Source organism: Acomys minous, assembly GCF_964271855.1.
Source record: "Acomys minous genome assembly, chromosome: 19".
Lineage (NCBI taxonomy): Eukaryota > Metazoa > Chordata > Mammalia > Rodentia > Muridae > Acomys > Acomys minous.
Genome location: NC_140499.1, coordinates 40,044,498 through 40,056,781, shown reverse-complemented (window position 1 = coordinate 40,056,781; position 12,284 = coordinate 40,044,498). Strand labels below are relative to the sequence as shown.

At 39.8% G+C, this 12,284-nt stretch overlaps 1 protein-coding gene and 1 pseudogene across 2 annotated transcripts in view; both read right to left on the bottom strand.

Moving 5' to 3' along the window:
- Nucleotides 1-12,284, bottom strand: part of GMPS (guanine monophosphate synthase) — a 37,468-nt gene continuing 25,184 nt past the window's right edge. Inside the window, exons 11-16 of the mRNA XM_084768648.1 lie at nt 11,148-11,263; nt 8,395-8,520; nt 3,856-3,971; nt 2,412-2,542; nt 1,206-1,378; nt 1-121 (exon numbers count right to left, since the gene is read on the bottom strand). Of these exons, the coding sequence (XP_084624774.1) occupies nt 20-121; nt 1,206-1,378; nt 2,412-2,542; nt 3,856-3,971; nt 8,395-8,520; nt 11,148-11,263 (764 nt within the window). The 3' untranslated portion in view covers nt 1-19. The remainder of the gene's footprint in view (nt 122-1,205; nt 1,379-2,411; nt 2,543-3,855; nt 3,972-8,394; nt 8,521-11,147; nt 11,264-12,284) is intronic.
- On the bottom strand, nt 5,683-6,512 carry LOC311590197 (small ribosomal subunit protein eS6-like; annotated as a pseudogene). Its single transcript has 2 exons — nt 6,489-6,512; nt 5,683-6,435 (listed from the first exon to the last, which is right to left on the bottom strand). The product of its transcript is annotated as a small ribosomal subunit protein eS6-like (transcript).

Below are 12,284 nucleotides of genomic sequence, written 5' to 3'. Positions count from 1 at the left end.
TTCTTCAACAACACGTTTATTACTCCCACTCAGTGGTTCCCGGGGGCTTTGATGTTAGGTCATACATAATTCTAGAAATTCCAGGAATCTTCTTGATCTCAGTGACCATCTTTAGCACCACCTGTTTACCAAAACAAAGAGTACAATAAAAAGTGAGAATTCACATGTTCAATAATCCTAAAGGGCTTGTGTTTACATATGAAAACTAGAACATGATCTACTTTCGCTATTACTCTTCACATATAAGAGATGGCTCTGATTAAATTTAGGTTATTTCTCTCTGCAGACATGTGAATTGTGTCAGTCCTTTTCACAGTGTTTGACATTGCTGTAGCATCTGAGCATGTCACTGCTATGTGTTAATACTTCATAAATTTTCTACAGAGTAACCCTACAACTCCAACACTACCAAAATGTCGCAAGAAGCACTCTAATAACCTTTGTCAAGGACAGCTTGATCACTTGACTGCCTTGAAGATTTGACAAATTTGGCCATAAGAAAAGCAGGTGCTAAACCTTCCCTAACCAGCCATGCAGCAGGCCTGGCCTCAACATCACACTGGTTGGTGCATTAGAGAAGAGCTCCACTAATCAGTCTTGGTTCAGCCTCTCACCTGCTGCTGTATAAGTAACTCCTTTGGCATTTCATTTTGTCAAAAAAAAAAAAAAGATGGAATTGTACAGCTCAGTTGCTATAGTGTTTGCCTAGCATATCTCCTATTGGATAAAACCCTGGGTTCAATCTCAAGCACTGTGGCACATGCCTAGAATTCCAGCAGCTGGGAGAAGGCAGGAAGATGAGAAGTTCAAAATCATCCTCAGGTAGAGATTCAAGAACATCCTAAGATACACAAGATTTCATCTTCAAAAAGATAACTGTAATTGTTGATACATCAAATTTCATTCTCCACTCCTAGGATTGTGTCCTTTATAAGAGAAAACTACTTATAGTAAGTAAAACTATTTACAGTAAGTAAAAGTCAGCAGTTAAGTCACATCTGGAAGTTGTATTAAATTTCAAATCCCTCTCAGCCACACTACAGTAAATAATAAGTGGAGACAGAAAAGAAAACTGAGTGAAACTATCTTATAAACAAAGAACAAATCCTAGAAATACAAATTGTCAGAGCCTATTTCTGTTGCTGTACTATATGATATTTGAGGGATTGATAAGCTTGTATATTAGAAAATGTAACATAAATTACCTCAACAGGAATCTCATTGCCAGGCGTTGCGGGTATACCAGTCATGAAGTCACTAGTAATAAAGGTTCGGATAACCACAGATCTCTGGCATGAAGGCTGCTTCTGAAGTGGATCTCGGTCGAAATGTAACGGGGTCAAAATCACTGGCATCTGGCTGATTTTCCCAGCATACCCTAGAGAAAGAAACATGTAGTGCTCATCACCACACAGTGGGAAAGTAACCTGGCTCAAGGAAATCCTGGCAAAAGCCCTCTAGTACCGCTCCTTCTTCCTATTGTATTACCACTTGCATGCAAGCACTCAACACCCTGAATTCAAATACTTCTTCAGCACTGAAAATGGGTGCACCAGAATTTTATGCAGATGTGGTAGCTCATATCTGTACTCTCAGCACATGGAAGGATGCGACAAGAAGGTCTCAAATATGAGAGCTACCCAAGCTATAGTCTGAGAGCCCATCACACACACAAAAACCCCAAAAAACATAAGTGAAGGAATATTTTGTCCACAACAATGAGAAACATAAAGGGTGAGTCAACTTTTATCATTCAAAGTAGTGGCACATTCTATACTATAAACACTGATCACCAGCAAACTTTTCCCAGGGGAAATACAAGGATAGGTTCCTATAAACTTCTGGTCAAATTTGCTGTCCGTAAAACCAAGTGTTTAGAGGCATCTGATTTAAGGTTTCTTTTAGATCCATCAACACTAAACTCTCAATCAATGGAACTACAACACCTGCATCTAACACATGGATCCTCCCATGAGGTGTACCACAGTCTTCTTGTGCTCAGGGGGCTAGCTAGCTCTTCAGCATTAGACTTCAGGGTCATTTTCCAATAGCAAAATCAACAATTTAACAAAACAAAACCCTGAAAATGTTGAAAACACAACAGAAAGTACACCATGACAAGAACACTTGTCTACAAACTGAAACAAGGAAAGCATTTCTGTGGTCCACCTCAGCTGCTGTGAACACAAGAACGGCTATGCCCATTTTTGTTACTCTAAGTGTCTATAAATAGACACAATGATTAAATTAATTTTATTTTAAAAATCAACATTATGGAACCTCCCATAAAAAAAGCAAAAGCTATATCATACTGCTAGGAATTATTAAGGCAAAACTTCTTTTAAAAAATGAAAAACAAACAAACAAACGTGTTATCCAGTGTGGGATGATAAACAGAATGAGCCACTTACCAGACTCCCTGAGAATGTTTTGGGCCTCAAAATCGGCTTGGCGTAAAGTACTGAGCACCCCCGTTGTCAAAAAAGTTGGAGTAACATCTGTAGGAGGCTCTTTAACTGGTGGGCCAAAGATATAGACAACTCTAGATGGAAACAGGCCAGAGAAAGCATACTACTGTGAGAAATTATACTCAGGACTTTGGTCCATCTCAGTACTATTCAGGGTGACATTTTGCCGTGGATTTGGAAATCTGGCTTTCGCAACCCTCTCCTTATCGTAAACATACCAACTCCTGCAAGTTCACACTAACAGGTGCATTTCAAGTTTCTGTCCTATTCAGGGATTCTCAAAATTCTCTATCAGTGTATCATTCCTCCCTGCTGTGGTTTCGTTGTTTTGTTGGTATCTATGTGAGAGAATGCAGTGGCCTGACAAACAGACTGTGGAGATTCGATCTAGTTTTAAGCTTTCATCTCTTTTCCACAGCACAGCACCAGGCACAATTTTGAACAAAAACTATTCTTGCCTTTTTCAACACTACCCAATTTTACTTCGATTTCCAATAATTAACACCATCACAAACATCACTGCTCCAAAGCCATTCTCTATCCCAAAGACACACCAATTAACTGTTGTCTTAGTTAGGGGTCTACTGCTGTGATAAAACACCATGACTAATGGCAACTTGGGGAGGAAAGGGTTTATTTCTTATACTTCCAGGCAACAGTCTATCATCAAAGGAACTCAAGGCAGGAACTTAAGCAGAGAAAAGGCCTGAAGTCCGTCGTCAGTGATGCAGAGACCATATGCTACTTCCCAGCTTGCTCTCGCGGCTTGCTCAGTCAGCTTTCCTAGAGCACCCAGGACCATCAGCCCAGAGGTGGCCCTGCCCTCAATGGACGGGGCAATCCCATATCAATCATTAACTTTAAAACTGCACTATAGGCTTGCCTACAGTCTAGTTGTGCCAAGTTGATATAAAACGAGCCAGCACAGCTGTCTTTGACTTTTGGGGGGTGCATATGTGCCACATCACAGGTTAGAGGGTAACCTGTCAACGTTCCTTCTCTCCTTTTGCCCAGAAGGTTCCAGGGACCACACCCAGGTCATTAGGTTTAGTGGCAAGTACCTTTTTCTGCTGAGCTATTGAGCTAGCCCCCTCAAATTTTTTCCTTTAAATATTTTTCTTAAATAAACAAAGGAATTACATTGCGATAAAGGATCAAATTATAGGATATTAGGTATTCCCCTAACCATAACCAACGCGCATGAAAAGGGCAAGTCAGTCAAAGCACACGACTGACTACAGACTTATTCACCTGCATCTACTGTCTCTTTCTTACATGTACAATTAAGATTTTTTAATCTTTCATTAACCAAAGACTTTAAAGCACATATCCTCCCATTACACTTGATCCACACACTCTCATCTCCTCTGCCACCTGCAGAATATACCTGTTGATGTTATGACACATGCGAGGTATCAGTCTGGCAAGGAAAATAAGAGATTCCCAGTCAGGTTCATCTTTACTGGAGATTCCACACACATAACTGTAAGAGCGACAGTCACCCTGTAAAAATAAATGTAATCAACTTTTAACAGTTACGTGAAAAGATGAGTTAGGAAACATACATACATACATACATATATATATATATATTTTATTTTGGGGGGGAGGGGGGGCTGTCCTAGACTCACTTTGTAGACCAGGCTGCACTCACAGCGATCAGCCTACCTCTGCCTCGAGTGCTGGGTTTAAAGGTGTGCACCACAACGCCCAGCAGGAAATATTTTCTACAGTGACACTATTAGTAGTAATTTGGTTTTTGTTGTTGGTTTTTGGGTTTTGCTTTTTAAAATATATCTGAAAAGTATATTCTAGTGACAAAAGTAAGCCCCAAGTTCAAACACCTCTTATTAAATTCCACCTGGATCAATTCAGGAATAAAAGAACCATCATGGACAGTTTAAGAATTTATATGAAACATGCCAGTATTCCACTTGGATGTCATTCCAATGGCTGCCCAAATGTGCTGAACCAGCACATTTAGTCTGACAGGCAAGATCTACTATCTATATTTATTGTTTGAATAAAAAGGTCTTTTGTTTATAAATAAACTTAAAATACAAACTTACAAATAAATGAATGGAAACAATTGAGCTGATTAACAAAATGACTATATACACATGATAAAATGCTATTCACTGAAAAGTACTTTAAAAATGAAATGCTTTCCTTTGTTACAATAAGGCTAGAACTTGAGATCGTTACATTGAGTGAAGTAAGCACCTAAAGATAAGTACCACAAAATCACATTCACGGAATATTAAAAAGTTAATCTTATGGAAGTTGAGAAAAAAGGGATGGGGGAGGTGCAAGAAGGATTGATCAAGAATAGAAAGTTACAAAGTTAAAGTTGAACAGTTTGAATATATAGCAATAAAAAATATTTCCAGAGCAGACTTAACTATCATACAATGTATATGTGTATCAAAACACTGCAGTGTTGGGTGTGGTGGCAGGAAGGCAGTACTCCTCAACAGCACAGATCGGTGTGGGAAAGATTAAGCTTTTTCGCAGGTAAAAGCAGTCTTGGCGGGCTTTACCCTTGGGGCACACCATGAATACCTTGTGAGAGACTGTTTGGAGCCTTCCTGGGCTTAGAATTCAAGAAGCCTACCTGGGAACCCCACCGTGGCTATTGTTTTCCTAATTGACCCTCGAAGGGAGAAGGAGACCGCCCTTTACATGTGACTAAGAAGGTGGTGAGAAAAAAAACAAGAGGTTGAGGGAAGGCGAAGAGAGAGCGCAGAGAGAGAGGAAGGGACCGGACCAGCTCGTGGAACAGAGACACCTAATGACCCGTCCTGCCGACGGATTCCAGGAGGTTTACTCTTCTGTCCCTTTAACCTTTTTTTCCTTCTTATATATACTAGTTGGGTTATATAATAAAGTTTAATTGTTAATAAACAAAGCCAACAATCTGCGCTTGAGAGATAACCCCCAAACAACAAAAAACACCCCAGGGCGTACAATCAGGAGTCTAAGAGGGGTGGGAAGCCACCCAGACCAGGCTGTGATGCTCAGCTGGTAATGACAAAAGGAAGCCCCTGAAGGGCAGCGGCGGTGGCAAGCACTGCACATTTGCCTATCACACCTGCGTGAGAACAAGAGGCAAAGGCACATGCCTCAGCAGTGCTCCATCTGGTATGCACAACTGCCCTTCTGCAAGCTGCAGGACTCAGGAAAAAAAGGCTGGTCCAATTCAACATGGATGATCCTTACTTAAATGGAGGGGGGTGGGGTAGCATCCAGAGGCCAGCAGATGCCCTGGAATTATAGGGTGTTTTGAATAGCCTGAGGTAGGATCTTCTCTGGTCCTCTGGAAGAGCAGCAAATGTTTTTTGTCATTGACACATCCTAATATTCTTCTTTCCTCTTTCTCTCCTTCTATTTTTAAATTTGCCTGGTGTGTCCCTTTTTCCTTTTACTACATTTTAGCAGTTTTTGTTTTAGCTTCCTTCATTCTCCTGGACAAAACTTAGCATATTCTGTAGCCTCATCCTTGTTTTTCTTAGTACATTGTTTCTTTAGAGCAGTATGTCGGTGTTTGAGTAGCAGGACACGCAGAGCAACAGATGCTGAGTCTTGAGTGCTATGGTCCTGAGCTTCTTTCTTATCTTCTCTGTTTAAGGGCTTTCTGATAACATAATGGTAGACATCATCTTGTTTAGACAGATTAAAAAGTTTTCTGATTCTGCTAGCTCTTTTAGGTCCCAACCAATGAGGCCCAGTAGTGCCAGTCAGTCCAGGAATAGCCTTTCCTTTTTACAATAATCAGGTTGAGAATGCTGAGATAGGCATTCACAGCACATCCAGGGACAGACTTGCTCGCACTCTCCAGCTCTCCTAGGCCTGTAACAAGAATGCCCCTTACTCAACAGCAGGCGCACTCCGCCATGGGTCAAAACACCCTGCTTCGTGGAAAAGCCTGTTTGTCCTTCCCATTGAAGATATGGACCACAGAACCATTCTATTACACACCTAGAACATCGGCAACTGCTTGTGTGGCCATAAGCTTCTCACAGAACGTGGAAAATATGGGTTCATCGTCCACTTCAGTGAGTTTCTGACAGTTGGTGGAGGGGCATGAGGTGTTCCGCTTCATCATGCCTCAGCCAGCCACCTAAGAGGTCCCATGAAAGAAAAGCTGCTCTTCTATATCCGCCCATGTTTTATAGTAGTTATTCTGACTGTGTTACACTGGGGTTTGGGACTTGTTTTTTCGTTGCAGTAGGCTTGTTCTATTTGTTTTCAGTTTTTTAATTCTCCTCCTAGTTATAAATAATTGGTAATGCATTTTTTTCCCTCACTATTAGGAAATATATTTTTGGTTTTTCTTTGCTGGTTTTTAAAGTAATCTCTTGTTCTTGTCCCCTTCACAACACTCTTCTCTATTTCTTATTCTTTATTTTTTACTTAATCTTACTTCTTATGTTTTCCCCTTCCATTGCCTCCTCTTTTTATTTCATCCACTATTTTCCCTTTAGCTTTTTAATTTCATAGCATACTATGCAAGAGTTTTGCCTTTTTTGTTTTGTTTTATCATCATTGGTGATACATTAACAGGCTTAACTCAATTTTAAATGTACTTCTATATACCGTTTCATTTGATGTTGATGCTCAGAGAGCAATTTGTTTTGTTCTCTAACCACTGCCAGAGCCCTGAAGAATAGGCTGCTCAGTCAAGTATGCTGGCACTTCCTTGTAATCCTAGCATTTGCAAAGTAGAGGTAGAGGCTTGAGACTGTAGGTTCAAGTACAGCCTCCATTACAGATAAAGTCTGAGGCCAGCCTAGAATATATGAGTCCCTGCATACAGAAGAACAAAGTAGGCTGTTCGGTAAGAGATGAACATAAGCTGGGCGTTGTGGTACAGGCCTTTAATCTCAACACATGGGAGGCAGAGGCAGGCAGAGCTTTGTGTGTTTGAGGCCAGCCTGGCCTACAAAGAGTTCCAGAACAGCCAAGGCTATTACACAGAGAAACACACTCTCGAGGGGAAAAAAAATCAAAAACAAAAACAAAAGAGATAAGCAAAGAGGCATGAAATATGAAAAGGTAAAAAGTATCCTCTAAAAAGATCCAGACTCCTCACTTGCTAAACACACAGGTATTGGAAAAGCTGAAGCGCCAGATGAAGCCTTCAAAAATCAACAAACATGACCGAAGTCATCAAAGAGGATACAAACAAGCTGATGAATTCCATCTAGGATTCAACACAGAGGAAGAAGCCAGATAAACGGGTGAGGGGAGAAGGAGAGGGAGAGGGGGAGAGAGAGAGAGAGAGAGAGAGAGAGAGAGAGAGTGTGTGTGTGTGTGTATGACAGTGTTCAGGAACTCTTAGACCCAAGATCAAGAGGAAAAACCTAAGAACATAAAATAGACTCAAGGACAGAAATTACCTCAAACTGACACAGAAAGTCGTAACTGTAACCAAGAATCTTTTCATGATAAAAGTCTGAAGAGACTAGGAAAAGAAGGAATATGCCCCAACTAAATAAAGCTTATATATGGCATGGTGGTTTAAATGAGAAGACTCCAACCCACTCATATATCTGAATGCTCTCTTCCTAAGTGTAGGGACTATTTGGAAAGGATTAGGGCTGCGGCCTTGTTAGAGGAGGTGTGTCACCAGAGGCGTGCATGTACGTTTCAAAGGTCCATGATGGGTTTTCAGACTGTCTCTGCCTCCTGGATGTGGATCATTACTGCTCCAGCATCATGCCTGCCACCATGTTCCCCACCAATTGCCTAAGCATTCAGTTCTTACATGCTGATTCACTCCATAACGATGTATGGTTTTACCTTTCTAAACTTTGAGTGTAATTTCTCATTTAATTTTCTAAGGTAATTGCAATTTCAAACTTTGTGAGAACAAGTAGCAGCTATATCCTAGTTATATCCCAGTGAGTGAGCTCACATAACTCACCTGCACACCCACAGTCTTGATTGGCAGCAAGAAAGCATTTAGTGAATGCAGACTTGTAATCTGCATGAGCTTCTCCTGGTCCTCCTCTGTCGTGCAGGCTTTGACTCTTTGTAACAGTGTATGAGGCTGAGAAACCAAACAGACATTTTGTTTTTAATGTTGCAAGAAATAAGGCCTCCATAATCTTACATAGCTGTGCCTATTAGTTTTTAACAGCAGACAATGTAGAATGTGCTACATACTACGAGAAATTCAGTCCTGCAACAAGAAATACAAATTAAATGTATATACATTGAGATATTTACTTTCTTGTCACCTAATTTTGCCCATTTTGTGCTTTCCCCCTTTTGCTCTCTTTTGAACTGGTGATTCTGAAAACTCATTTATTTCTCTTTTATTGGTTTACAAAGTTAAATCCTTCATTTCTACTCATATAGTTCCCTTTAAGTGTTAACATAAATACTTAAAAAGAATCAACCTTTCTGTCCATTTGGCAATACAGCATTATAGTTTGTTAGTGTTTAATTATTTTATGTAGTCTGTTTGTATTGTTTTCCTTATTTGTAATCTTATTCTCTTACCAATTGCTTGTGTAGATAAAAGATCTCCTATCTAACTGCTATTCCTAAAAGTGTTTCTCAACCACAGCTGCACATGGCAGACAACAAGGTCAGCGAGTCTAGAGATGGGCAAGTATATACTTCAAAGGCTCCTTTAGAGCCAGCTGTGGCACACATCTGGAGTCCTAGCATTACGGAAAGTAAGTTAGAGGGTCATTACCCTTTCTCAAAAAACAATTCCTAATTATATTCAGCCTTTCCTGTTCTCTTTGCAACAGAAGAGACTAAATCTTACAGGATGAGGAAGAACTGAACGTAGGTAGTAGACACAAGTAATGAAAGAAATACAAAGCTGTTTTCCTAGGTGCCGTGGACTTCATTTTTGGTGTTGGATGAGTGGATTGAAGTATGTTCAATAGTGAAGTGTAAAATCCAATGTGTAGCTTCACACCTTAGAATGGCTATTCTAATTATACAGAAGTACACAGATAGTGGGTCTGGTTACTTTCAGTGGGTGCTGCTCATCGTTTGCAAGTTTTTCTAATGAAGTTTCTCTTTTAAAAAATAATTGAAAAGAACAAAAAAATGACCCTTGGTTTACTTCACAACATTGTGAAAAACACAGTGCCTTAAATTCCACAAGCCAAGGGCTATGGCAGTAAATGCTCTTATCTAGAAATGACTTTATTTGCATATTTGCTCTGGTTCTTAAGATGGGCTTGGAGTGCACCAGTCATCTCTCTAGGCACTTGAGCGCCTTGGGGTTTTTGTTTTATTTTCTTTTTAATTCTTCTCTCTACAATACATCTTAACTTCAGTTTCCTCTCCCTCCATCCCTCCACTCTTCCCAGCAGAGCCCCACTCCCATCTCCACTCCTCCTCCATTTCCTTTCAGAAAAGAGCAGGCCTCCCAGGGATGTTAACTAAAGAGAACATGACAGACCACAGTAAGACTGGGCACACACCCTCACATCACAGCTGGAAAAGGCAACCAAAGAAGCGGGGAAAGGGTCCCCCAAGCAGGGAAGAATCAGACACACCACTCCCACTGCAGGTATGTGTTTTTCTCCTATGTCTGCTGCTTTTGTTGCAGTCTCTGATTTCATGAACAACTAACTCCCTACCAGTGATCAGTTTCTTTCACTTACCTCGTGTGGTATGTGTCATTTTGCTCAATCAAAGCTACTATCTTCCACCAATTTGAAAAACATCCTCTTGTCCACTGGGACCCTCTGGACATACTTAGAGCTGAACTTCCCATTCCAGCTTAACAACTTCTATCCTTAATCCTTTCTGATCATTTGTTTTATTTATGGAAATTTCTTAGTATCTAGGCTTGCATTCTCACTTCCTGATTTCAGTTCCTTTCATTTATAGAACTTAACTATCTCACTTTTTAAGTCTTATAAAACAATACTGTTAATAGCTTCTCTTGTGTCGCATTCTCATATATATTGTTTGCAAACTCCAGTATCAAGGGTCTGTGAGGACATTCTGGTAGTTAGTTACACCTTACTGAACCTGATGGCTGTGTTTGTAAACTCTTACACTTGTGGAATTCTATAGGAACAGAGTGAGGACTACTCCACAGAGACCTTATCTTGGCACTTGTCTGACTTCTTGGAAGCAGCACCAATCCAGGTCCTCCTCAAATGAAACTTATTAGCTATTTTCAAAAACATAGTTATAAGTTTACAGCCCACATCTGAAGCACTGGGAGACTGATACCTAATCTCAATTTGTAGCTACACTGCTGCTAAGTAGGAAGACCTCTGATCTAACTGCAGACCTTCATGGCCTGGGGTTCTCATACTCAGACAGCTATGCTCAAGGACAAGTAATGGAATGCTGCTTTTGGGTGAGCACAGAGTTCTTGAATAGACCCTTTTGCTTGAAATAACTATGAAAGAGCATCTTACATAGCTTATCTGGAAATTTTAAGGACAGGAGATATAGATAGATAGATAGATAGATAGATAGATAGATAGATAGATAGATAGATATGCAGTCCTGTTGGGTTAGACAGACAAATCTACCTAGTAGTCTCTGTGCTGTGATTTCTACTTTCTCACTGCAAACTAGCTATTGTTTTGAATTATCAAACAACAAATAAATAAATTCATTTTAAAACAAGAATGCAACAGCAATCTATTTTGTTCTTTGCACTGACCAAATACATCAAATTATTATTACCTTCTTAACACTTGCAGAAAAATCAGCTACTATTTTCAAAATATTGTTGGTTTCAGGAAAGTCTTTACAAATATAAGGTTCTTCAGCACATATTACTCTGATGGCCAGGCCAGGACCTAAAAAATAACAATATTGAACATAAAATTTATAACTACAATTTTAGTAGAAAACTGATACTATCTCTAAAACAAAAAACCCTTAAAAAATTAGAATCTAACTGCCATCACATAGGGTTTTGTTTTTTTCTTTTTATGTTAGTATTAGGATTCAAACCCAGAGCATCATGCATGCTAACAAGTAGTCTATCACTGACTCCTAGCACTTTGAATTTCAAGGCTGAGACTGTAATTCTTTGATAGAATCAATGTTTAGTATGTACAAGGCCCTAGGGTCCAATTCCAAACTAAAGCAAACAAATGAACACAAGGTATTTCATTTTAATTTCCCACCCAAATTTATTAACCTCTATATGTATTCTCACAAAAATTTCCCAGGAAATATTTACATCAATCATATGTGCCAATTTCCTTAACATCTCTTTATTAAGGGAATTTTCCATCATATACAAATGTAAGCAAAATAATGCACCACCTTAACTCAAAGGTTGCTTAAAATTTAAAACTGAAAGAGTGGCAGGGGCAGACTGCACAGGGTTTCAATTCCCCACCCCACACAACCAGGAGCTCTCACGCCCTCTTCTGACTTCTTTAGGCATTTGGCACATGCATGGCGTGTGGGTGTCTGGGCATCCATACACACACATATGCAGGCAAAAACACATGCCAACAACAAAAAGACTGAAAAAATTTAAATAAATAAAAGGCATGCACAAACTGTTGCTTTACTGCAACGTAAAAAAATTTCCTTGAGATGTCTAGAAGTAAAATCAAAGGCATATTCCACTAGTTGTTTTCAGTCTCATTACTGGTTTTAGAATAAACATCCAGGGTGTTTTTTTAAATAGGGCTTCTTTATGTAACAGAGCCCTAACTGTTGCAGAATCACTCTGTAGATCAGGCTGCCTTGAACTCAAAAGTCGGCCTGCTTCTGCCTCCCGCATTCTGGGATTAAAGGTGTGTGCCACCATGCCATGCATAGCTTCCAAAATTTATTTTTAAAACAGCTAAAATGTTTTTT